Source organism: Amblyomma maculatum, chromosome 3 (assembly GCF_055883805.1).
Source record: "Amblyomma maculatum isolate TAMU_Amacu chromosome 3, ASM5588380v1, whole genome shotgun sequence".
In the NCBI taxonomy this organism is placed as follows: Eukaryota; Metazoa; Arthropoda; class Arachnida; order Ixodida; family Ixodidae; genus Amblyomma; species Amblyomma maculatum.
The window spans coordinates 122191625-122219063 of NC_139346.1; the positions used below are offsets into that span (position 1 = coordinate 122191625).

Below are 27439 nucleotides of genomic sequence, written 5' to 3' on the forward strand. Positions count from 1 at the left end.
ACCACGCTACTCTCAGGGCTGCCGCTTCTAACTTGACAGCCTAAAGTACATAGAGAGAAAAGCCCTAGGCTAACAAGCCAAGCCAAGCCTAGTTCCAATAAAAGTGCCCACAAGGATTCCACGTGATGTTATTCCATGTGGCAGAAATAGTTCCTAAATCTGTGCTGTGGAAACGGGGCCAAAAGTGACTGCCTCTGTGCAAGAGCTACAACTCATTATGAACTGAAAAGGGAGACAGGTCATACATGCTCTGCAAGAGCAAGGTTAGAAAACGCTACGAAGCAATGGACAGTAATAAAAAGTGCTTGGCTACCTTTCAAACCACTGCAAACACCTTTTGCCGTTGATTGAAAACATGCTCTTTTATTCACACTCAACTACTTTCACTTTTAATGCTTCTATTTGAATTCACCAAGTCAAACATCATCTTGGGGTCTGTGCAGTAGTTGGAAATGGCCTGGGCATCGCTTGTGAGAAAATTTCTAGCCTGAAAGACCAAGTGTATGCAACTCAGCCATTGTGTCGTAACCATGTCACTGGAACTGACAAGCCCGATTCCAAATGGAAGGGGACCTCTTGTCTAACAGACATCAAGTATGAGAGATGTTCGGTAATAAAAGGCAAGTAATCTTTGATTTCTGCTGAAGAACCTCACTTATATAAGGCGTTTTAACTTAATCTGTGGGATTTTCTCACAAACTGCAGTCCCACCCATGCACCAGGAAGAAGGCAAGATGTGATCACTTTCATTATATTTATTACAACTGAAAATAACAGAACAACCTGGATAACTGGAAAACATTGACGAAGGCACATTATCTAGCTTATTTCAGGCATTGCAATGTGGCAAGATGAGTGAAGTCTAGCCCAACATAAATATTACGAATCTCAAGCAGGTTCATAAACTCAAGGGTCTTGAATTGCATTTTAGAAATCAATAGCATCGAAAGCTGCTAATAGGAGTCTCTCAGAATAGACGAAAACTCCTTTCCAGTACTGGCCTATCATAACAGGGTTCGACTGTACTTTAATTGAATCGGATGCTAAATATACTAGACCAGGGGTTCTCAAACGTTTTTGCTTGGAGGAACCCCAAAAGCCTTCAAATAGTTCCAGGGAACCCCCCCCCCCCCTTCTCCCCCCTCAGAGCCAGTCTCATATCAGCTGCCGGGTCAAGACGGCTCCTGTGCTTGTTCTTCAGATAGGCGAGGGCTGAAAATGCCTGTTCACATGCATATGTAGTTGCAAAGGGAAGCAAAATGTCCACTGCCCTTTCAAAGAGGCATGGAAACAGCGGAGCAGTCCCCATCCAAAATTTCACCAAGCCTTCACCATTAAATTTTTTCTATGAGAGCAGTGCTTGCCCTGAGCTCTGAGGATTCTCGCGGAACACAAGAAGACAGCCTGCGGAACCCCTGTGTTCCGTGGAACCCAGTTTGAGAACCCCTGTACTAGACTATACGAACAAACATTAAAAATTATCAGCTATGTGCACAACTCTATTTTAAACAGCGATGAAGCCAACTTCTTTGGCAGCAGTCCACATGCACAGGTCACAATCAACATGGATGTTGCCTTGTTTGAGATACTCATTAAAATTTCTCCGCTGCGGTGGTGCAGTGGTTAGGGCACTAGACTGCTATATCAAATCCCGGCCGCGCCAACCGCTTTCTAGTGGAGGCGAAAAGCAAGGCATCCGTGTGCTGTGCAATGTCAGTTATGTTAAAGAATTCCAGGCGGTCAAATTTTCGGAGCCCTCCAGTATGGCGTCACTCACAGCCTGAGTCGCCTTGGGACATCAGCCCTTTCGGTGTCACGAACGTACCGGTACGTTTTTGCGCTTCCTCCCCACGTGTCACCGACGTACCGGTACATTCTCTATCGTGCATTCAAAACTTCGCGCCTGAGCACGAAGCTGGCGTGCTTGGACAGGCTACGCCATCTCTCAAATCTTTCAACAAGTTCGTACTTTCGCCCCACATTGTATTGGTACGTACAGTCGAACCCGGATAATTCGAATTTTGGTTATATCGAACTCACGAAATATCTCCTTGAAAATCCCATGTAAAAGTACAGGAAAGCTGCGTCGTATATCGAACACAATTTCACCGGTCATTCGATATAGTATCAAACTCTGCACCACGCATTGGACGGTGCACCTCCCCCAAAGATGATCGCATCATCTCGGCCATTTGCCACGTGACGTTTTCAAGCCACGCGTGGAAGGAATGAGAAGACACAGTTCGGCGACGGCTGGTCTAGGGCAGCGCAGCGCCCTTCCCCCAGAGGCACGTGCATCTGCAATGATAGCTGCCGCGTTAGCACATGACGTTTGCAAGTCACATGTGTGAAGGAACGAGAGGGAACCAATGCAGCCGTGGTGTTCGGGAGGGGAAAAACGCAATAGATCGAAGCGCAAGGGTGTGCCCACTCTTCTGCTGAGCTTTATCTCTCCCCTTCCTCTCTCTTTCTCGGTCTTCGTTCTAACAGCACGCACTACGCATGCGCAAACAAGCCAGCTCAGCCCGTGGCAGACGCTTCTCCAGTGTGTGTTGTAAATGCTCTGCACACGGCGGCTGACGTGCGATGAGCATCTCATGTCGTCGTGCTGAACGCGCGTAAGCTACGGCGGCCGCGGACGCTAAAAAGCGGCAGTTGATTTTCTTTTTTTTTTTTTTTTTTTTTTTTTGCGAGAGTCATTTTTGTCGTCGTGCTGAACGTATGCTATGGCGGCTGCGGAGGTCAAGAAGCAGCATTTTTCTTTTCTTTTGTGCGAATTCTTTTGTGCGCTACTTTATCGCGTTAAGCGATCATGCGGGCAGCGGGTTTCGCGACGCGTACATGCAGTTACAGGTTCAAGGGTTGTTCTGCCATCTGCCGCAGGTTTGCAGGTTTTTATTTTTATTCCGTTGGCGTGTCTGCTAAGACGCGTCACGTTCAGGGGCTCGCGCCATCGCCTTTCCAATAGGTCGACACATAACTCGATCGCCGCTTTCGCTCTCTCTTGCCGCGCTCTTGCTTACGGCTAGCAGTAGCAAAGGAGGTTGTTTTAGCCTCTTTCATCTCCCTCTGTTATCTTGATCTCACAACGTGCCATTTATCTCCGTTGTGCGGGCCACCCAAAGTGCGCCCTCCGTGCTCGCGGTTACATTCAGATGGCTGATCGCGCAAGCCCTTCGACTGCGGACTGGAGCGATGGCTCTTTTGACTATAAATACGAGTCGAGCTCGGATTCGGTCTCTCAAGAAGTATTGAGCAGTTTTTTTTCATATGTTATCCTCATTTATCTCATTTATAATCAGGCTGATAATGATGATGATGTTAATTAACAACACCTGCAGAACACTGAAATGTGCATATTCCATTGACTATGTTATTTGTAACCAATCATAAAAAATAAATCACTATGCTCGTTCCTTATATGCTCTTTCCCTGAAACCACGCTGACATTGGGAGTGCGTCACGGCCAGAAACGACCGGCAGCGAAAGGGTTAAACGGCATAAACCAAACCAAGACCATCATTAAAAACATAGCCACTACAACACCCCTGAAAGCTGCCGTTGGCCAGCACTCACCAACAACCAGCATTACTGCCCTATCAGGTGGCGGTAGGTCCCAGGTGGGAGCGTGGGCTCCGCCATCTTGGCCACCACGTCTCACTTGGTCACTGAAGCTTGACGTGCCCACAATCCACCAGCCTCTTGCCTTCAGCTCCTGCAAAAGGTTTGTGAGGAGACATAATGAACAAAACTATAACAAATTGGTGCAACGGAAGTAAGCATTCCTGATGGGTAGCTGGAGCAGTTGTAAAAATTGCATAATACATTGGCGTGTTAAGGATATCTGAGCAGAAAGAAAAAGGAAAATATGAACCTGGCACTCGTGCAATATGGAGCCCAGATGATCAGTGTTCCACACACACACACACACACAAAAAAAAAAGTGGAGGAATCTTAAATAACTGTCAATGCAAATGTAAGCAATTTCGCTTTGGCTTATCTTTTTCTTGAAATTGTTTTGTGCATGCTGCAAGTCTGGCTTGTTTTTTAATTAAATTGCTTTACTGTTGCCTTTATCTTGTTGGATGACTGGTAATGAACTGTTAACTAATTCAACTATTTATCAATTCGCATACTGTATTTACCCGATTCTAACGCACACCTATTTTAAAAAAAAGTAGTGTGCGTTAGATTCGGATAAAAAACCGAAAGGATGCAAATTTCGTGACACCCATTGGTCATTGTTATTTCAAGAAAGCAAAGGCACTGAAGCTGTTTGCTTGTGTCAGCAACAATGTCACGGAAGCTGGGAGTGTAGCTTAAAGCAAAACAATTCTGGATTTATTTTGTGCCATAGAAATTATTGTGCTTACACACTTCCCGACGGAGGCCGGTTTTAAGAACGCCATTCCGCGCACGGAGACTGACCGCAACAGTGCCGCCGTACGTGCTTACTGCATACCGCAACGTACGTTAGATATGGGGGTGCATGCTTTTTCTTCTTCTTGGGTGTGAAATTTGAAGGCATATCAGAAACAGGGGCGTGCTAGAATTGGGTAATCATGGTAAGTGATTTTGAGCAGCAGGTGTCCTTTATGCTGCTATGATATTGCGCAATATACCGTATTTACCTGTGTAATGAACGCATCCGCATAATGAACGCAGCCCCAACTTTAGTCGTCAATATTTGCCTTTTTTTTTTCTGCCGCGTAATAAACGCACCCCTAACTCTCGTCCCTTGCAGTTTCACGAACAGCTCCCACTTCACTCGATCCTCCTGTTGTCATGGCAACAGAAGCAGCAGCTGCATGACGCCTCCTCGTCTTAGCGCTCTTTTCCTATAATGCCCCCCACTCCCCCCTCCCTCCTGGCTGCTTTCCATCAACATGAAACTTTCAAGAGCCAGTGGCAACCGGCAGCACAGCAGCAGGGGCGCGCAGAGACGGCCAATCAAAACGACGCTATACAGTGGCGTAGTCCTAGCCCTACTTTTTTTCTGGCAGTTATCATTGCTCTGCGACAATGCTGTCAGCTGCTTCAATTTGCTCGTTTTTTGTGCCTTTTGTGTGCACTTTGCCGTGGGAAATGGGCCACAATGTCAGTTACATGGCCGGCTTCAAATTACAGGCTCTGGAGTATGCAATTCAGCACGAGAATCATGCAGCTGGTAGGAATTTCAGAATAGACAAAGTTCGCGTGCATTATTGGCGGAAGCAGCATGACAAGCTGCGCGCTACGAATTGGGAGCGGCGTGCCTTTATGGGACCGAAGACTGAAAGGTTTCCTGGTGTGGAAGAAAAGGTCTCAAAATATGTTCAGGACCTGCGACAGGAAGGCTGTGTCGTTTCGCACAAAATGACCAGGACGCACGTGAGAGCCACAGCCAGGAAGCACGGCATCGCAACCCCCCCTTTGAAAGAGAGTAATGGGTGGATGACACCCTTCATGGGGTGCAACGGACTGTGTTTGAGGAGGCACACATCACTTTGTCAGTGACTACCTCCTTGCTATGAAGAGAAGGCAGTAGACTCTCGCAAGTTTGTGATAGGCCTGCGACGGGACCGAGATTTTATCGCCTCACAAATAGGAAACGCCAATCAGACACCTATCAACTTTAACATGCGGATGAGCCGGATTGTCTATGAAACAGGAGCCCGCAGCGTGATCGTCAAAACGACAGGCACCGAGAAGCAGCGTTTCACGACAACGTTGGCTATCACGGCAGACGGCAGGAAGTTGTCACCCTACATTATTGCTAAAAGGAAAAATAGAAGGGTTCAATTCTGCTGAACCGAATATAGAGCAAATGCATCAGCTGCGGGTGACCAAGCATTGTTCTTCTTCTGTTAGGCGCAGTGCTGGCTCGGGAACCATGGACACGGCACACAGCGACGAGCAGTTAGACCTGGCGTAGCATTGCTTTCGTAATAAAACTGTGCCAAAGGCCGACTTCCCAGCTGCCATACACGTACAAGCCCAGGAGAAAGGATAGATGTTGGCCGACCTAATGGGGGATCGGGTTCGGACTGTCTGGGGACGGCGACCTGGCGCCTTGCTTCTCCCATCTCTCCTCATGCTAGACAGTTTTCGAGGCCACCTGGGAGAGAACGTACGCCGGGAGCTAAAGGAATTGCACACAGAGATTGCCATCATTCCGGGTGGACTCACTTCGGTACTGCAGCCCCTTGACGCTTGTGAGAATAAGCCATTTAAAGACAGTGTGTGCCGCTTGTACACAGACTGGATGACCCAGGGAGGGCACACCCTGACGCCGACCGGCAAGATTAAGACGCCATCCGTCAAGCTGGTATGCTCCTGGATATTGTATGCATGGCACTCGCCGCCAGCTGACCTGATCTCAAAGAACTTCAAAAAGACTGGAATCGCAAATGCGCTGGACGGCAGCGAGGATGGCCAGTTGTGGGAGCATGATGTAGAAGTGGCCAGCGATCTGGATGACGGGTCTAGCGATTCTGACGAAGAGTGAAGCATAGAGAAACGAAGATGAGTGAAGTGTAATAAAAAAAAGTTCCTGCACGCGTAGCTTACAGCGAAAGGTAAGTTGTCTAATAGATTTTTTTTCTTTTGCATTACCACATTTTTTGCTCATCCCGAAAAAGTTTTTGTGACCCTGCCGGGGTTGCGCAGTGGTTACGGTGCTCGACTACTGTTTCTAAGGACGCGGATCGAATTCCGGCCTCGGCGGCCGCTTTTTGATGGAGGCGAAAAGCAAGGCGCCTGTGTGCTGTGCGATGTTAGTGCACGTTAAAGAACCCCAGGCGGTCGAAATTTCCGGAGTGCTCCACTACGGCCTCTCTCATAGACTGAGCCGCTTTGGGACTTTAAACCCCACAAAACCAAACCAAAAAGCTTTTGTGATATTTACCCAGAAAATAAACGCACCCCCAAATCCTGCTTCGGTATTTTTGGAAAAAAAATTGCGTTCAGTATGCGAGTTTATACGGCCCTTACGTGGCATGTCACGACTCTTACGAGCTAAATGTCGGCGAGATGGACATGTGGAAGTCACCTAACAATGCTTATGCATGCTCACTTTTCAAGGTTGCAGAACCTAGCTGAGGGCCATCGAAAGTGACAGCAAGGAAGGGAGGTTAGGAAATACAATGTAACAGTGAGATGCCAGCTAGTTTACAGCACAGGAGAGTTGACGACTGCAGGCAGCGGCCGTAGTATCCTGCAGTGGATAGCATTCACCCTGTGATGGTGATAATCGCGTTAATCAATTCCGTGGCAACACATTCCTCTCCACCTAACCGATTGCAGAGGCTAATACAACTTCAACTGTGCACACCCATGGTATGAAAAATCCTTCGTTTTAGAGAGTGTTGGCTCTACAGCGTTCATTTGTGAGTTGCACATTATTCCTGGATCAACCCTTGACCCCAGACAGTAACGAATATGTGGCCTCGGCTACTGCAAAGATGTACATACACTACGTGACCTCGTATAAACGAACATGTGACATACTATACGAACCGTACTATAGGTCGAGTGCAGTGGCGTAGCCAGAAATTTTTTTCGTGGGGGGCTGACGTTGCTGCTCAGCCTCCTCTGTATCGCGATACCTATCACCAACATGTCAGCGCTTAACTGCGCCATACATTCTGCATGCCGGGATGCAAAGGTTGCACGGAAGAATAGTACCGTCCAAAGCTTTCGTTCCATATAGTATCCTGCGCGTGTATTGTTTCAGACGAAAATTATTTGCTTAATTTAGCAAATGTAGAACTGAAAATTCATCATAGGCAGTTTTTCAGCTATACAATTAACATTAGTTCGAATATGTAGTCTTCCTGACGGACCAGCAGATGAAATGGTTGCCTGCACTCTCCCCAGTGTGCTTATATCTTTGATTATAATGCAGCATCTGCACTCTAACAAACTAAGTGTTACGAACAGTCGAGGGCTCTCAGCAGACCAATTCAACAGACTTTCCACCGCAGCATAAATAGCGACTAAAAACACCCGAGATTCAGTGGGAACAAGAGGCCCAAGAGGGAGAAGACAGCACTGCGTCAGAAGATTGAGTTTGGCCTGCGGAGGTTGCACATGTGGCGTCAAGCTCCGTTTTAGCTTTTGTTTTTTTGTTCTCCACGCATTCCATCTCTGCGTGCTTTGTCAGCTTGTCTGATAGTATGGCTAGCCTCCTTTGTAGGATCTGATGAACGATTTCAGAAAACTAAATGCACCTTTTTCATTTTTTATTCCCACCAACATCTCTTTTTGAGTGGGAAAAAGACATACTGGAGACAAAGTCCAGATTGATTTCCGGCTCTGGTGGTTGTTTTGGTCTGCACTATATGACAGTACGAAAAATTTTTGTGGGGGAATGAAGCCCTATAAGCCCTCTCCCCTGGCTACGCCCCTGGTCGAGTGGGAATATAAGTCGACCCCCTTACCGTGAATTAAAAAAATAAATAAAATAAAACAAAACAAAGTGGAGAAGCACCTATGTTTACAACATCGGCTGTGTCCCTGCATCACCGGAGCTATGATCTCACTCCAAACTCTCAGGAGTGCCGTCGGAAGACGACTCTTTGCTGCTCGCTACCTCCCAGAGTGTGTCATCTAGTTCCATCATGTGTATTGCTTATGCAGCATTTCTTGTAAACTTGCATGCGAACAGCCGATCTTGTCCACGGCACCACACGCTTTTTTCTGAAATGCCGAACCACCGAACTGTCGCTGGGAGAGCGGCCATGTTGCCATTCGCTCCGGTGAACGTCACTTCTTCTGGAAGGCCACTGTGAGCTGCCTCCACATGTCATTATTAATTGCTAAAGAGGAATTGCATACCCTCATAGGTCGAACGAAAGAGCGCACACGAAGATAAATGCACTTGGGACGGAAAAAAGAACGTCAGCAACCACAGGATGTCAATACGGTTTTGGCTGTCCTTTACGAGCAGGCATGCCATTTGTTGGCAGACTGTGCCTCAAATTCTGCTAAAGACTGCTATATAGCACGAGGGGTGACTTTAGCATGCTTCTTTTCAGAAAAAATCTCGACCTATATTACGGTTTATACAGTAGGTTATAGTGAAGATGCATGCACACCCCATGACCTCGGATAAAACGAACATGCAACCTCAGTTATAACAAAGATGCAAGCATATTGTTACGGTGCGCAATATCTAGATGACGACGACGTGACATCAGCCGCAGCTGCTACCACCGGAACGGTTGGTTGGACAGATGGCTGTGCGTTAGGTTGGAACGAGGGCTGTGCGGAAGACTGGCTAGAGCTGAAGCCCACATTCGCGTTGAGGCCCACATTTGCGAACTCCTGGCGAACGACAGATAGTATTAAGGCTATAGTAGCACCTGCCGGCTGAGGAGCGAACGCAACGGGTGCCATAGCTTCTATCTCTCGGCGAACAATCCTGGTCAAATTGGAGGGATGAGATGGCTGCGGCAGTGTTGGACTGTCTTCGCACGGAGACGTAGCAGCTGTGTTTGGCATGGCGCTGTCCACTTTTCGGCATAAGGCTAGAGTATCTTGAATATAAGACAAATATGATTCCGTGAAAGACTGGGCACGGGATGCGGGGTCTTTTTGTGCGCCGAGCTTGCGTCCGATAGGCTTGCCGAATAGATCGCGAAGCTGCTCTTTGCACATATCCCAGGACGTGATATCATCTTCATGCGTCTCAAACCAGACGCACATTGTACCCACCAGATAGAAGATGACGTTTGTGAGCATGAGAGTCGCGTCCCAATGATTGTGCTTGCTTACGCGCTCGTATATACCGATCCAGTCTTCTACGTCGACATGGTCGGTGCCGCAAAAGGTGCCCGGGTCACGAAGCTGCGTCATGACTACTGTGGAAGCCGGTGGTGCAGCTGAAGCTGATGTCGTGACAATGTCGTGGGCGACAATATCTCGTGAATTCGGATATACTGAGCATAGATGCTGAACATGCAACATGCAACCTTGGTTATAACGATGATGCATGGTCATGCCATGAGCGGCAAAGTACTTTCAGCTAATGCTCGATACCCATGTTTGGCAGCGTCGAACTGCTCAATATCTTTTTTTTTATTGGCGCACCTCTCTGTTAACAAAATAGAGCGTCCTCACCATGAGGAACTTTGCTGGCGTCTGCAGTGTGTACATCTCCATTATTTCCAGTGCCCCTGAGCTTGCCTTGCTCACAGTGGGTGACGGGCGGCAACTGCAAATGGGGGAACGAAGAGGGCAGGAAGAAGAAAAGGTGGTCACGAGGGAACAATGCAAGGTCACAGGCAGTAAAGATTAGAGTGCTGCTTTCCTGCGAGCGCTGTCCATGCACTTAAGCTTGCTGGCAAGTGACAGGGCTTCCTCAAATTTTTGTTTTCCCAAGTTCGCTTCTACAACCATGTTGGCTAACTCAACTACTTCAGTCAATGCAAATAGAGTGCTCAGATGATCGCAGGCTTCCAAAATGTCATTTCAGTGTGACAGACCAGCAAGGAACTAGCAAATTTAGGCTGCTGCAGATGCAATCAAAGTCTATTGCAAACCTAATTGTGCTTATCTATGCACGTGGGTACATAAGCATTCTTATTCCATGATAAGGAGCATATAGGTGGCTCCCCCCTCGAACAAAGTGTGTCGAGGTGTCCAAAATTAACATAAAACGAATATTTCCAAGCAGTGGGCACTCAACTCGTGGGCTGCACATTTAGTGCACAAGGCTCCAGTGAAGTTGAATGAGAGAAATGGAAAATGCATCATGGATGCAAACCAACTACTTGGCAAAAAAACTGCGCATTGTTGAAAACGCATGCAAACGACTGAATAACCCCACACAAGAAGTCGAAGGAGAGAATGACCATTGATCCTCAGTCCGCTAGCCAATGTTTCGACAAGGGGACTTGTCTTTTTTTCGGCCCAGACGAAGACAATTCCACCTGTCAAAACGTTGGCTTGCAGACTGAGGCTACCCTCAAACCTTGTTACTTTTCTTTGACTGTGCAACCCCCTTCACCTCATTCTGCCATGGAACCACAAGGAACGGGGCCATCCTGAGGGAGATGCGTTATCTAGTGGCCTCCAGTAGCTTAAAACAGCAGACTTTCTGTGATGTGTTTGACTAGAGAAGCAATGGTAAAATACATGAGGCTCACTTGCTTGAAAGCAGCTGTGTGTCAGCTAATGAAACAAAAAATAAAAAATTACGGCTGAATCACATAGTTAATCAAATGCAAAGTAGGTGCATAGCACTACTTAGGCGCGGAGGTAAGCACAAGCTGTTTCAGGACGTGGCGAGCAGCTCGGAGCCGAGGTCCAGGGAGCACCGCGCGTGTACGTCAGCTGTCTATAAATGCTGAGGAGTGACTGGTGCGAGGAGAGAGATGCCGAAGTTGAGGACGCGCGAGCGACACACGACTGCTCACTCCGGAGTAACACACGCTTGTGCAATGCTGCCCAGTGACAGCCGCCACGTTCGCAACTGACGGCCCTCTCTGTCTTACTCTCTCACTGGCTGTATCTAGCTATGCAGCCGCTCCGCCCCCTCTGTGTTAAGACTCGTGATGCGGGCGGAAAATGGAAGCGCAAGCCTCTTACGATGAGAAAAAGACGGCGGCCAGCATGAGAAGCGGAGCACCTGACTGAACATGCAGACGTTACCAAAGTGCCGTGCTATCTTGCACCAAGTGACAGCAAGAGCGAAGCCGATAATCGTTATGTGCTATCAACGCCGATAACCTAGTCGACGAAAGATGCACCAGCGGAGGCTCTCGCACGGCCACGCAACTTGCGAATGAGCCCCAGCCGTCGACGAGCTACAGTGTGATGACTGAAAATTCACCGGACGAATTGTCGACCCATTCAGGCACGCCACGAGCCGCGTTTTGTATCGGCGATGACGGCAGTGACGTTCCGAACCCCTTCACGCAGTGTCCTCAACTGAACGGAAGTTGAGTTTGATGGACCAACAAGGCGAAGAACAAATTTTGGCTCCTTGAGACAGCGAGTTTATTCTTGTGCAGGTTTCCGCGGTGAACTCTTTGCTTGCTAAAACTTTGCGCCCAAGCAATCATGAGGTACAATTCAGAGAGCCAGCCAAAAAGCCTACTCAGAAATGTGTGCGCCCTGGTGCCCCTGCCGTCCAGAGGGCTCAAGAAAAGGTTCAAGAACGTTTGAAGAGGGCATTCAATGCGCACCAAACAAAGAGGCAGAGGTGCAAGAAGATGCTTGACAGCAGTTATGCAAAATATTACAGCCCTGATGCTTTCTAATAAATCTGCAGTGCTTGCAAAAGTTTCCGGGACATTTTCTCAATTGTGCTTTTTTTGTCGATCTCGCTCGTGGAAAGCATAGCACAACAATGCATGAACCGATTTTAATCCAGTTTGTTTTGCTGCAATCTATAAACTTTGCTGCACGCTAAGACAGTCTTGAAATGTTTCTTTATCTTTCCATTTTTTTATTATTTCACAATAAATGCATGTCATGCTTAGTAAAATACAGTCGAACCCAGATATATCGAACTCAAAGGGGATCTCTAAATAGTTCGATATATCGATAATTCGATATACAGAAATCTGCTTGTGACGGCACTTACGATGCGAAAAAACGATACTGTATTTGTCGCGTAATCAACCCACTCGCATAATGAACCCACCCTCCACTTTTGCACCCGAGAATTTGACAAAAAAAAAGCGTTAAGGCTAGCTCGCTCATATGCAAGCGACGAGCGGCAGCGACAGAGCGAAAATTTCCAAACTTGTTGGAACTGCGTCCCTCTCGCCGCTCGAGCCACCGCAGCAGCTCAAAACAAGGTTTCTGTGTCGCCGCGGCATTTTCGCTTGCATGTCGATGGCGCGCGTCAGTCCGTTTCAGTCGTCTCATCCACAGCTCATTGGCAGCGTGCCAAGATGCTGCGCAGCGATAACGTCGGGGCGCGTTTATCTTTTTATATCTCCTTCGGTGGCGGGGAGCAACTTGGCAGAGTGCCCGTGATGGCTTGATTGCACTAGCCTGGTTCGATTTATCACGCTGCGCTTGGGGCGGGCGTCATGATCGCAGCAGCTGACCGCGTGCTTTCGCTGATTCATACATGCAAGGATAAACGATAAAACAATAATAATAAAATAAACAATCCGCAAAAAAAAAAAAAAAAAAATCCCTGCCGCTTTTTAACGTCCGCAGCCGCCATATCTTACGCTACGCCGCGCGTACAGCCTAATGATAGGAAAGGATGACACTCGCAAAAAAAAAAAAAAAAAAAAGAAACAGAGAGCTGGCGCTTCTTAACATCCGCAGGCGCCATAGCCACGTCCGCCGCCGCGCCACCGCACGTAGAGGGTTCGCAACACACGCTGGAGAAAGCGTCCGACTGCTGTCTGAAAACGGGCTGAGCTGGCTTTGCGCATGCGTTGCGCGTGCTGAAGGAGAGAGGTAGCTCAGCAAAAGAATGGGCACACCCACGCACATGGCTTGCAAACGTCATGTGTTGGCGCGCGGGAAACGACAACTGCAGATGCGCGTGCCTTTGGGGAATGGGCGCGGTGCTGCCCAGACCAGCCGTCGCCGAACTGTCGCCCTCTCATTCCTTCCGCACGTGGCTTGAAAACGTCACGCGGCAAACGGCCAAGGGTAATGCGACCGTCTTTGGGGAAGGCACGCTTTCCAATGCGTGGTGCGGAGTTCGATATATCGAACGACCGGTGAAATTGAGTTCGATATATGACGCGGCTTTCCTATACTTTTACATGGGATTTTCAAGGGGATATTTCGTGAGTTCGATATAACCAAAATTCGATATATCAGGGTTCGATATAACCGGGTTCGACTGTATTATTAGCGCTTGAAAAAAAGATCTATCACTGTCTTGCTGTAGATAAGACATTTGGGCAAGCATGAAAAGTATTCCTGGCTCACTACCATGTTTTGTTACTATGCCAGGCTTTCCACAAGCAGCGACCATATAAATTATTATAAAGCAAAAACTAATGAAAATATCATTATGAAACTTTATATTTGGCTTTCTATTACAATCTACAGTGTGTGTGACAAATTTCAACTCATTCTGTGGAGAAACAAAAAAGTTAGTTCTGATCCCCTCCTTCCTCCCCCCCCCTTAGGACAACAGTGTATTCTGAGGAAGCGTACCTATCTATGCTGGGCGCGAAGACTTTCTGGACACCAAAGTAGCAGGACGACCTTAGAACAGCACCAAAGTTCATTGGGTCCTGCAAAAAAGATTGACCGGAGACCACCCAGTCACCATTAGCACGACGATCACGCCGTCTCCAAGCATCAATCACAGAGTCCCAATACAGTGGCAATGATGGTTTTGGCCCAGTAAACCTGGCTAATTGAGCGACGAAAAACAATCATTGAATTATACTGAACCGCGCACAGCTACCAAAAACAACAATCAGTAGAAGGCTGTCAATAGTCAAAGAAAAATATCATAAGCAGCTATGCCTTGAATCTGCAGTTATAAAATGTAATGCCCGCTGGCTACACGGGGAATTATTTAAGATATGTGAAACCCTGCTAGAAATCTGAACACGAGCCATTTCTGCTGGTAATTAGAATTTGCAACATAATGAGTACATGACATTTATCATCTGGCCCAAACAGGCAAACTTGGGAAGGCAGAAAAGAACTCTGCTCAGTGAACATGTGTTTAAAAAAAAAAAAAGAAAAATGTGCACAGAAAACGCACGGGAATTATGTTCCAGTGAAGCTGGCATTCAATCCGTGAACATTCCAGCTCAGAATCAAGAATTTTCCACAGCCCACTCACCTGTACTCTGTCCATGTACAGCCACAGGGGTTTTCTTTCGCTGGCCTCGAGTTCACTGCACCAGAGCAAAAATGGTTTGGTTTGTGGGGTTTAACGTCCCAAAGCGACTCAGATTATGAGACGCCGTAGTGGAGGGCTCCGGAAATTTCGACCACATGGGGTTTTTTGATGTGCACTAACATCACGCAGCATACGGGTGCTAGCTTTTAGCCTCCATCGAAAAGCGGCTGCCAAGGCCAGGATTCGATCCCGCATCCTTGGGAATAGCAGTCGAGCGTCCTAACCATTGCACCACCCCGGCAGGGTAGAGAGCAAAAATGATCACATGTTGAATTTCACAGAAGCCTAAGCTGCCACGCCGCCTGTCACGAGTAAATATGTCCACTCCATAGCTGCTTGCTTCATTCAGCACAAAGGTTTACTCTGTGGCTAATATCCATATTACAGTGCTCCAGAAGATTGGACAGTGCAACGACTGAGCCAACAATGCTTTCAAAAAGGGGGCTGCTTTTGCGACGACGGACCCGCCGCAATGCAGAGGGCACTACCGGCAACGGGAATGTCAGCTGGCCGGTGGAAAGAAAAACAGTGAACTAGTATCAAATAGCGATACAATGCCGCGTGCCGCTCTCAAGCATGCATGGAGTCTGCGCGATGTAAAAAATATTACAAGTGTCAATTAAAACACATGGAATGAGTATCTCCTTTATTAACTATTCTAGCAATGGCATCACGAGCAAGAAAAGCTGCAAACAGGACCACACTGCCCCAGTACAGCCCGAGTATCAGTGCACGTACAATGTGTAGGGTGCCCGTTGAGCATCGTGCCCTCTGTTGGACACCAGCGCAGTCATTGCAAAAGTGACTGACTATTTGAAGCCGGTCGTCAAAATGCCTAATCTTCTACAGCTCTACCATAATTGCACGATTCTAACCCGCCCCCGATTGTAACATGCAATAAGTAACGCCTGGAAAAACTCCGAAAATAACTTGGTGCCGATTCTACCATGCACAAAAAATAATGCAGTAAACAGAAAAACTGCTTATAACATTTATTTTAACAAAATCTGCACACACAAACACAACCACGAGACGTGGACATCACAGGCTGCTCGCCGCCAGAGTCTGAAGACAGCTCTTTCTCGTTCTCCACTGATCACAAAATATTATCTTCAGTACCCTCTAAGGTGTTGGAAATTGCACTTTTTTTAAATGCACGCATGATCACTGCGAGCGGGGGGGGACCTGCTACAGAGCCCGTCGCTGCACCCTGTGCGCACAGTATGCATGCAATCCTTTACGGGTTTATTTAAAGGTCCACGGAAACGGCCCCCAAGAAACCACTGATAAACGTGTTCAGTGTGTAGAACATATCCTTTTGAGCATTAACGCATATAACTCCTTGGAACAAAGCCAGCGATTTATTATTAATTTTTAAAAACAGCGTTTTTTGAAATTCGCGGGCAGAGGGAATGTCGCTTGGCGGTGTCGCATGGAACTATTTCCTAATCCCGTGACGTCACGGGTCGGTTGACTGGCAAGGCTATAGTGCTCTAGAATATTGGGCAGTGTGACGACCGGCGCCGGAGAGCGGGCCGCTTTTGCGATGACAGGAACCGACTCCCGCGAGAGGGCGCGACGTGCAACAGAGGTGCCACGTTCGCCGCTCGGCGCATAGCGGCCGCGGGGATAGCGGGGCTACAGAGGATTAACGCATATAACTCCTTGGAACAAAGCCAGCGATTTATTATTAATTTTTAAAAACAGCGTTTTTTGAAATTCGCGGGCAGAGGGAATGTCGCTTGGCGGTGTCGCATGGAACTATTTCCTAATCCCGTGACGTCACGGGTCGGTTGACTGGCAAGGCTATAGTGCTCTAGAATATTGGGCAGTGTGACGACCGGCGCCGGAGAGCGGGCCGCTTTTGCGATGACAGGAACCGACTCCCGCGAGAGGGCGCGACGTGCAACAGAGGTGCCACGTTCGCCGCTCGGCGCATAGCGGCCGCGGGGATAGCGGGGGTACAGAGGAGGGGCGCGGTTCTCTTTGGAGCTATTTTGACACGCTACGCAATTGGTGTGATATTTAATAAAGGGGCTACTTATTACAAGCGCTTAAACTCATCCCTGCCATTCCATTACGTTAAATTGGAGACACCGTGCTCGCTTGGGCAGTCCTACGGAGCAGCGCGCGATGTTTGAATCGCTATTTCAACTCAACATTTTTTCCTGCGGACAGCCATAAATCGTCCAGATGAGCTTGTACTTAATGTTTTCAACGAAGCGTGGTGTTTTGCATTCGTTCGTCCAGTAAGGGAATAAAGGCTACCACCGAGGAGCGCTATTAACACGCGGAGAAAAATAGTATACATGCGAATCAAAGCTCGTGCTTCGTAAGGTCTCTTAGGAACAGCTTATTTTTTACGAACCTTATTTACGAACACCTGCTTACATTTTGCAGCTTGTGCTTATTAATACATAACAATGTTTATCTTAAATCGTCAGCAATTTGTAATATATATTTCTTTAATAGGTGTTCTTTATGTGCCCTATAATCACCACTTATAGAAAATACAAATACAGTGTGCGAACAAAACACATTTATTTATTACCGTTCTAATGTAAAGCACTGCGGTATTTAGCGGCAAAAAGAAACAAAAAAGGAAAATATACGTGACTCAAGCATTTATTCTCTGTTCATGATTAACAAATACATATATCGCGGACATTTGTTACGTGCCGCTGACCAAAGGGTGAACCAGCTGTGTAGATTTAAAAAAATGTCAAGTACAGCTAGGGCAATACTTCAGATAAAATATGAAAAATTAAACCTGTCACATACGTATACGAGAGAATACGTTCATAGTGGGCACTTGAGAGCGGACGCTTTATTGGCATCAAATGGTACAGAGCAAAAAAAAAAAAACTTATAATTGCGCGTCGTATTGGCAGATCTGATGCAGTTCTTGGCGCGCACCGAGAGAAAACGAAAAATGCGAAAACGGTGACGGGCACCAAATGCACATGCAATTAGTACAAGGCCGAATTCAGATGCGGTCACTAATGCGTGTTTATTCTTCAAGTGTGTGGTATGAAATGTGAGTAATCGACTGGATAAACTCGCCAACTACTGCTTGCCGGACTATAATCGGGCTACTTGCCGCGGGTACTCTTTGCAGAACTAATCAGGCTATAATTGTTAACAAGGTTGATATTACACGTGGAATACTCCAAGGGAATTCAATTATTTTCCCTTTGAGAACTCTTGCCGTGGTTCGCTTACTTCGCAAAGAGCGAAGCCGCAAAAACACATGAACTTTCATTATTTCAAGTGTGAGCTTTCTGGTGAATAGGTAACATTTTTGAACCTCCACATTTTAGATGAAGGTTGCAAAATCTCAAGTGCAAAGGCGTCCAAAAGGATCGTACACCCGAGCAAAATTTTTGGGTAAATCGCGACTTATAGCTTGAAGCCTATGGCGCAGTTTTTGTTCGTGGCGAAAAACATTGCCGACCTCACAACCTCTCTTTCGCTGAAGAATTATGTAGCGGAAGCGAATTAGGCGTACACTATAGCCTCTGCGTCCTCTATTTTCCATCGTTCATTTTTTTTTTCAAATATATTCCTTTTTTTTTTTTTTTTTTTCATTTTATATGTGCACCAAAACCGGACTAGAGCGATCTTCTGGGGTCAATGACTTACATATTACCGGTTGCTTGAGCACGCAGAATAAAAACTACCTAGAATTAAAACATTTTCTGGAACAATTAAGTCATTGTCAAACTATAATGCATTGAGACTAAATGTCTTAAGTATAGCGCGTATTAAGCTCTCTGGGTATTAAGCTACCCGTTACAGCAACGTTCCAATTTATGAAAAGAAAATAAAATGGTTTGTTCTTATATTAGTGTACAGTTTTACGAAGCTGTTGACTTAAATTTCGACGCTTATATCTACGCGTTCGATTGCAGCCTTTTTGTGTGCTTTCTTCTTGATTCCCAGGCCTCCATTTGGTTCTTAAGCTCGATTGTTTCCCTTTTTTTATTGCCTGTCATATTTCTCCATTTTTCTTCGTCTTTAGCTGCCTGCTTTCTTCTCCGTCGTGCGTTTGCTGCGCCGCACGACAATTCCAAACGTTTGTTCACATTCGCGGTCGCTCTTATCACGGCGCCGCGTGCCTCCATTCTCCCTCCCAATTGTAGGCGACACGTCTCTTTTCTTTTTTTCTATGCATCCTTTACTTCCCACTTCTTCCACCTTTCTTGACCCACTGTGTTTAGTTATTTAGTAGCCGTTTACCTAGTGTTGTTCGTTTTTCATGTCTCTACCTCTATGCGGGGTAGTCCATATTTAAATTCATTCGAACTGAATGCCGACTTTTCTTGTGGCTTCGGGTAATTTACTGTAGTCGGCATAGTCTGCGCATGAAACAACGGAATATATCATTTTTGACTGTTTTGATAATGGGGTTACTGTGGCCAGCTTTAATCAGCGCTCGAACGCACATGTTGCATGTTTGACTTCTTCATACATCCTGTCTCCACACTGCCCTCTTTTCAAAACGAGTGCATTTCTGGACGTCAATTAGGTGCTTCAGGAATGCTAAAGCAAGCTGTACGGCGAGTGAAGCGTGGTGTGCGTGTCTGAATTTGTACGCCCTCTCCAAGCTGTTTTCTTCGGAGCCCAGCTCCTGTACATGTTGCTTCCGCAAGGTGTTGCCGACGGCCAAAAGGGAAAATAAATTAGGTGATTGCTAACAGTACCGAGCCCCATTAACCGGCATATTTATAAAATCTTGTCGCGAACAGCTCGAGACAACGCACAAGCAAACAAGAACGTACAGTGCGCGCAGTATCCAGCCTGCTGAACAGCGCGCATACGCAGGCGCCCAGACGGTTGACACACCATTTGCTGGTGGCGCCCTCTGCGCTGCGGCGCCTCCATCATCGCAAAAGCGGCCCCCCGCTCCCATGCATTTCGCGGCGCGGTCGACACACTGCCCAATCTTCTAGAGCACTATAGCAAGGCTTGCTAGAAGCTGCCATTCGCTGCGGTCACTGCAACCATGACGTCACGAACACACTTCCGGTAGCTGCGAAAGTCGTCTGCTCGTGCGCTGCTCGAACTCTGTGCGGGCTGTTACAGCTCGCCGCCCTTATCGGTTAGGTGGCCATTGCCCATTAAGTGCAACAACCGAAGCGACGCAGGGATCGGCAGAACGAAGCTGCATTTACAAATATCTTATTTATATAACGTGGTTTCAGGAGTATCAGAGTGTCGTCCGACGAGGCGTCAACAGCACGGTCAAGCACCGCACGATGGCAGCACCTCCTCGACCGTCGTAAACATCACCGCTGTGGCCCCTCCTCCCGCATACCATTTGCGAACCACACGGCGGATCGTTAGCACCGATGTCCGAAATAAAGCGTGCTAAAATTTGTTGGCGTCTGGAATATTGAGCCGAAGATCAAGTATGAAGCCCTCGTGAGGATAGCTGACCAGCAGCAAATTGCTGGTAAGAGCGATAGCCGTGATACAAGCTAGTTTCTGCTCAAGCCAGCTGCCGCTGGTGCATTTCGGCTGATCCAATCTGCTCGTATTAGCTCTGCGATTAATGCGTCAGCAGAGTTAATCCTATAATTATTTTACTATGGCAGGATAGGAATCACTTTAAGGCAGTTTCATAAGTAGACGATTTACATCAGCGTTGATCATGTTCCAAAGCGTCGACCGCCGCGGCTTCGAAGCGAAACAATAGGCCTAGCGACGACTAGGGACGGTCACGCACGGCGCCGGCGTTCGCCGCGCTCACAGGTTCCACCCCCGCGGTAATTGTGTAACGTACCTCAGCCTGCTCGTGGCATCCCGTGCTGCAAGCGTTGCAAGCTCGTGTACTTTCATTGCTAAGGCCGCATATTTTTTGGCGTTCTGCTCAGCAACAAGCCGTTCAAACGATACTGTAGGCACGACAAGGCTTCAGTACGCAGTCGCTGCGCTGTCGGCCGTAATCAAAGACGTCGGGCGGCACCATAATCTATACATCGATCTTTAAACGTGATACAGTGGGCAAATGAATAACTTTGTGAAGCAGACCCGCTCGTACGTTTCGCGCACTCGGGCGCCGATGAGTAGCTTCCGTCAACAGACGCCGTCATAACCTCGGTTAACGATGCAAACCGAGGTCGTCAAGCTCGGTTTGCGGTAACCGCGGTTAGTGGTGCAACCATGGTTTGGTCCGCCGTGTAACATAGGATAACCACGGGTTCGCGGTTACACTAACCGTCGCTGCGCGAACTGGCGAACTCCTCAGGCGTGTGCAAGCGAGGACGGGTTGGCGGAGTACGCCAGCGAGCGAGCGCGCGGCAACCGGAAGTTCGTCGAAGTGACGTATGTCTGGGCGGAGCTTTGAACTTGCTTGTATTCTTTGTTTTTATATGGCTCCCTTCGGCGTACGAGTTGAGAGGGAAAATTGGAAGGGTCATTTTTAATCGCCGATATCTCTGGTGTTGCAGAAGCTAGGTCGAAAATTTTTTGCGGCAGAATGATGGGTGGTTCAATAACTATCAGTGTTATGGCGTTGTTTACCCTTCATGGTGACCCCTTTCTGGGGACCTTTAAACACAAACGCATTACTGAAAAATAGAGCCAGCTCACCGGCTTGCCAATATCAATGACAATGTGATTGGCCATGGATTATTGAGCTGCTGCGTTTCGGGTTTTGAGACTTCGGCTTCGAGGTTTTTAGTTCAGAGCACGGTTGTAACGGGCATGTATATTTATATGCTTATTTTCAGAAAACCAAGGTTGACGTTAGAATCTTGCGAATACGGTGCATCCACATGAAACCAAGCTATGCTTTCTGGCTCCTTTGTTGACAACACAAGAACAACATGTGGCTTCAGCCAAAAGCTGCTACGCTTTGTACCTATCTGAAACTAAGGAATCTAGTTTCAAATGAGTTTGTTAAAAAATTGGGGATTTGAGAATTTTTTAGCAGAACCATACGTTAAAAGCTACATTAGTGAGCGGATCGGAGCAAGTGAGCCGGCTCACATCTGTAGAGGTGAGTGGGTCGCTCAGGAGGGGCCGGATCTTTCATATATATAATATTAATAGTAATAAAAAGTAAAATCAATTTTGGCCCTCACGTGACACAGCAAGCGGCGACATTTAGCATCAGTTTCTGCCTGCGGTTGTGATTGCAGTTGCAGTTTCTGCCTGTTGAGACGACTGAGGAAGGTGCTACGAAAGAATGCGGAACATTCGGGCCACTTCGCTCTGCTTTTTTCCTCTCCGGAGCACGGCTCCACTCCGGACACTAAAAAACACCGCTACCAAGCACGCTTGGAGTACGACAACATTGGCCTTGATCCCCTGACGCCCGGCCTTTCCCTGCAGCTAACTGTGGGTTCATATATATATACAGTCGAACCCGGTTATATCGAACCCGGATATATCGAATTTTGGTTATATCGAACTCACGGAATATATCCTTGAAAACCCCATGTAAAAGTATAGGAAAGCCACGTCATATATCGAACTCAATTTCGCCGGTCATTCCATATATCGAACTCCGCACTACGCACTGGAAAGTGTGCCTTCTCCAAAGACTATCGCATCACTCTTGGCCGTTTGCCGCGTGACGTTTTCAAGCCACACGCGGAAGGAATGAGAAGGGACAGTTCTGGACAGCGCCGCACCCATTCCCCAAAGGCGCGCGCATCTGCAGTTATCGTTTTCCGCGCGCCAACACATGACGTTTGCAATCCATGTGCGTGGGTGTGCCCATTCTTTTGCCGAGCTCTCTCCTTCAGCACGCACTACGCATGCGCCAAGCCAGCTCAGCCCATTTTCAGACAGACGTGGGACGCTTTCTCCAGCGTGTGTTGCGAACCCTCTGCGCGCGGCGGCTGACGTGGTTATGGCGCCTGCGGACGTTAAGAAGCGGCAGCTCTCTGTTTTTTTTTTTTTCGAGTCATTCTTTCTTATCGTTGTACTGTACGCGCGGCGTAGCGTAAGATATGGAGGCTGCGGACGTTAAGAAGCGGCAGGCTTTCTTTTTTTTTTTTTGGCGGGAGCCGTTTATCTTTGCATGTATGAATCAACGGAAGCACGCCGTCAGCTGCTGCGATCATGACGCCCGCCCCAAGCGTGGCGCGATAAATCGAACCAGGCTTGTGCAATCAATCCATCACGGGCACTCTGCCAAGTTCGCTCCCTGCCACCGGAGGAGCTATAAGAAGATAAACGCACCCTGACGTTATCGCCGCACAACATCTTGGCACACTGCCAAGAAATGAGCTGTGGATGCGACGACCGAAACGGAGTGACGCGCGCCATCGGCATGCAAGCGAAAACGCTCGCAATTTTCTGTCGCAGCGACACAGAAACCTTGTTTTGAGCTGCTGTGGTGGCTCAAGCGGCGAGAGGGACGCAGTTCCAACAAGTTGGAAATGTTTCGCTCTGTCGCTGCCGCTCGTCGCTGAGATCGCTCAATCGCTTGCATGTAAGCGAGCTGGCCTTAAAGCATTTTTTTTTTTTCAAATTCTCGGGCGCAAAAGTGGAGAGAGGGTTCATTATGCGAGTGGGTTGATTACGCGGCAAATACGGTATCGTTTTTTCGCATCGTAAGTGCCGTCACAAGCCAATTTCTGTATATCGAATTATCGATATATCGAACTTTTTCGCGATCACCTTCGAGTTCGATATATCCGGGTTCGACTGTATACTATATAGGAAACGAAAATGCGGACATAGCCAGCTTACTGACAACTACAACAAGCAATAAAAGACAGTTGTTATTCAGTACATACACACATCACATAACCTAAAAAAATAGCGCAATGATTTGAGATGCGAGTATCCTCCGCGTTTTGCACACTGTCAGTAACCCCGTGACGGAGCCAACTCATGGATGCAACACGACACATAAAAACAGATTTTTTTAATGCACTGAGAGACTAGTAAATGAGACCCTTTTGTTATTTGGAAAAATGTCAATTGGATAAACAGGACAGTGCCTGAATGGTAGATAAAGAGGCCATAACAACGATCTAGCTCTACCTTTCATCTTTAATGCCGTGACGGACACCTGGGCCCCAATTTCTTTTTACATGTTCTTATAGTATTATTTTTCTCCAGAATTAATGAATCACAGTCTGGTACATTCATCCCGACAAATATCCCTAGAGGAAAAACGCTGGCCAGCATTTTCTCTATTTTTTTTTTTTTCACTGTGCTTCAGCAAGCTGGCTTCTCGGTGCCTCGCCTTGTTCTCGCGCCGTCAGTAAGGAGACATTGGATGGCAGAACAGCAGCTGTCGTGTTTCTGCCGGTGCGATGCTCCTTTGTGTTTGGCGCGAACGAGAGTTGCGCGACGAGCATATGGTCATTATTTCCCTCTTCTTACCTCCCACTGACTCCCTGCAAACAGCTGAGCCAATCCAATCCAACATGGCTGCTCACGCGCTTGGCAGTGCAGCTCGCCAATCGCTTTTGCGCTGGCAGCTGCCGGCAAGGTTATTCCTGCTTTTTGTTGCGCACTACTCCCACGCAGCGTTTCCGCATATTTCACAGAGCACCCTCTTCACATGCGTATTGGGTTCTTCTATTGTGGCAGCTCAGCCATGCGCTGGCGTCCACGTAATTTATCGCGCCTTGCCTTGCGGGCAGCCACGTGCTGGCGAGACTGCACACATACACACAAAATATGCATGAAAAACATAGTAGCTGTGCGCCAACTTAAAATGAAAATGCACTGCAGAATATATTGTGCTATTTTCCCCAACTTGGCGAAATTTTTGATGGTTCCCTGACATTTCACTGGTTACTCCCGATGCATAAAATTTCCCTGACAATTTCCGGTTTTCCCGGTTGCTAGACATCCTGGAAGCTGTACATGGCCTTCTTCGTATGCACTTCATGCAGCATACTACTGCTAGCACCTTACATCTTTCCATGGCCCTTGCACACTGTCAAGTATACATTTTGCATGTTTACCATTAAATGCAGCAATGGCATGATAGGTTCCTGCACCATTCCCTGCCTACCCCATGCTTACTAGTTCAAAGTGGCAGAAAATACAGCAACAAATGATGCAAAAAGCTTTGCAAGCACTCACTGATTGTCCAGCTTGTCCAGCAAGGAGTCACCCAGTGGGACAGGAAGCTTTGAAGCATCCAGGCACACACCCTGCGTGAAGTACAGAGCACATCCCAAGGGCGCAATGCCCACACTCAGTGGCTTCAAGCATGGCAATCATTACGATTAAGCGAAGCTACATGGCCTCCCCAGGTCAAAGAGGGTTGCCTCACAATCTGCGTTGGACCTGTGACCCAGCCCGAGTGGGATAAGCACGGCAAGAAAGAAACACTTCGAGAAGCCAAAGCTGACCAACAAATAGTAGCACAAGTCGCAGATAAGGTGCACCTAGTTCTAATTGCAAAGCTATTATTCCGCACTTAGGACACCCATTTCCCACTAAATCTGAGTGTGGCTCTAGACAACAAGGTTCCAGCCGGCATTCCATCGACATCTGGTTTGGTTTGGTTTGTGGGGTTTAATGTCCCAAAGCGACTCAGGCTATGAGAGACGCCGTAGTGGAGGACTCCGGAAATTTAAACCACCTGGGGTTCTTTAACGTGCACTGACATCGCACAGCACACGGGCACCTTGCTTTTCGCCTCCATGGAAAAGCGGCCACCGAGGCCGGGATTCGATCCCGCGTCCTTGGACACAGTATCTAACGCCGCAAGTAACTACAAAGCAAGGTAGTGTCCGAGCTACAGTGTTTGATACAGACTGAGAAAGAGGTGCCAAGAGAAAAACCTCATGATGTCACACACATCATCATCATCAGCCGGACTATACCCACTGCAGAGCGAAAGCCTTTCCCATATTCCTCCAATTAACCCAGTCTGGTACTAGCTGCATCGACTTGACCCCTGCGAACTTCTCAATTCTTAAGGGGGGACATGCGTCTTAGAGCTTTTTTCGTTATTTTTTTGCAAATTTAATAAAAATGCACAGCCTTCTGAATTTTTCATGCTGATTTCAAATATGCAATCCTTATTCCTGTAGCCTAATTAGTTTGCAAAATAATTACCAATCAACTTCCATTTTTAAGGCCTAAATTCTGAAATAATGGGCAGTTAAAAACTTAAAATTAAAGCATGGTTAGGTAGCCAGAAGAGTAAAGAATGAAGTGTTGGGAGCAGTTTCCTGATATGTTAATTAGCACTCATTTTGCAGCCTTATTAATTTCTGTATACAAACCGTGTGTACCAAGTGGGAATAAACTCATCGAAATAATTAATTTTAACCTTCAAAAACAAAAAATCTGCTTCCAACATTTCACACAGCATACATTCAGCTTCCCATTGCAAAAGAAATTTCAGCTCTATGGGCTTTGGGCGCAGAGATATTGAGGCCGCAAAACTGCAAGTGGTCGACAATGCATGTTTTGAGAAAAGGGCAAGAAGAGAAATGGGGGTTATTTAACAGACATTTCCTGGTGGAATGCTCACATTTACAATTTAAAATGGCGAGAAACCTTCAGGGATGTAGGCTCTCTGCTTTCCAACGTCCAAGTGTCACCTCTTTCATTTTGATTTGCAGTTGTAGCACGTTCAGTTGTCACTTTTTCGGCTGCGCGAGTCGCATGCAAGCAGAATTTTTTTTTTTTTTATGTGTCATTTTGCCACGTTCTTGCATAAAGACCGCGGTGAGGAACGTTCATTGCGAAAAAAAAAAAGTCATTTGAAGCTGTTTGCTGCTTTCCAGTGCTCTGCATTGCACGGGAAGCAAGCGCATTCATGAACGCAATCCGATCGGCTCAAACGCGTGGCGAGCTCTATGCCGACAACGTGTCCCCGCAGTTTACGCACTGGAAATTAAGTTTGACGGCGATTTCTTATTCACGATCACCTTTTTCAACGCGAACATCACTGCCGTATGTTTTACACTTCGCCAGACTCAGCAAGCTGTTTAGATATGACGATCGTGAACTCCGCCTCACCAAGCGAACTGTCCACCGCGCTGACGTCATCGTCACGAAAACAATCTGACTACCGCTTCGTTGCTGGAGTTGCCGCGAGTTCAAGATTTTTTGTTTTGAGCTTGTCTTTCTGCCCATCTGCAGCCTGTGATGTCACTGTGTCGCGGCGGTGCGACCACTGGCAGTAGCAGTCTCCCGTGCTGGGGAACATGCTAGGCCTACTGCAGGCTCGTACGCTCGATCGTTCATTGGCCTGAGCGCACATAGCCGGGGCAGGGCATCACTTGAGATGATTAATCAACAATTACTTCCCATAATCTTGCCGTGAATGCACCTCGCAGTTCGGAACCAAGCGTGACCAGCGTCACATCAGTCTCCCCGCGGCTCGGGCGCGCTGAGCAGATGCCGCCAGCCAGCTGGGTAGATGAGGTTAAGGGGGGACACGGGTCTTTCAGACTAAAAAATCGTGAAAAAGTCACTTTTTAGAAAATCTGATTTTCGAAACCAGTAGTTCTTTATCTACCTATTGTGGAAAACCAGTTTCCTCCCCCTTCGTCGCGTCCAGTCACCACCACTCAACACCACCTAGACGACTAGGTGGTGTTGTACCACTCCGGCGAGCGTTGTGGCAGCGCCGGCTGGGAGAGGAGGTAAATGCCTCCCCTTGGGGGAAGGAGAATC

At 47.5% G+C, this 27439-nt stretch overlaps 1 protein-coding gene across 3 annotated transcripts in view; it reads right to left on the bottom strand.

Moving 5' to 3' along the window:
- The window catches only part of LOC146195895 (rRNA methyltransferase 1, mitochondrial-like), a 113157-nt gene that overhangs the window by 73801 nt on the left and 11917 nt on the right, over positions 1 to 27439 (bottom strand). For all 3 annotated transcript variants that reach the window (XR_014706052.1, XR_014706051.1, XM_084597939.1), the window contains exons 4-8: positions 24884 to 24954; positions 14765 to 14819; positions 14122 to 14201; positions 10102 to 10195; positions 3577 to 3715 (exon numbers count right to left, since the gene is read on the bottom strand). Coding sequence is in view for 1 of the 3 variants with exons in the window: in XM_084597939.1 (XP_084454065.1) it covers positions 3577 to 3715; positions 10102 to 10195; positions 14122 to 14201; positions 14765 to 14819; positions 24884 to 24954 (439 nt within the window). In the remaining 2 variants the exon portion in view is untranslated. The remainder of the gene's footprint in view (positions 1 to 3576; positions 3716 to 10101; positions 10196 to 14121; positions 14202 to 14764; positions 14820 to 24883; positions 24955 to 27439) is intronic.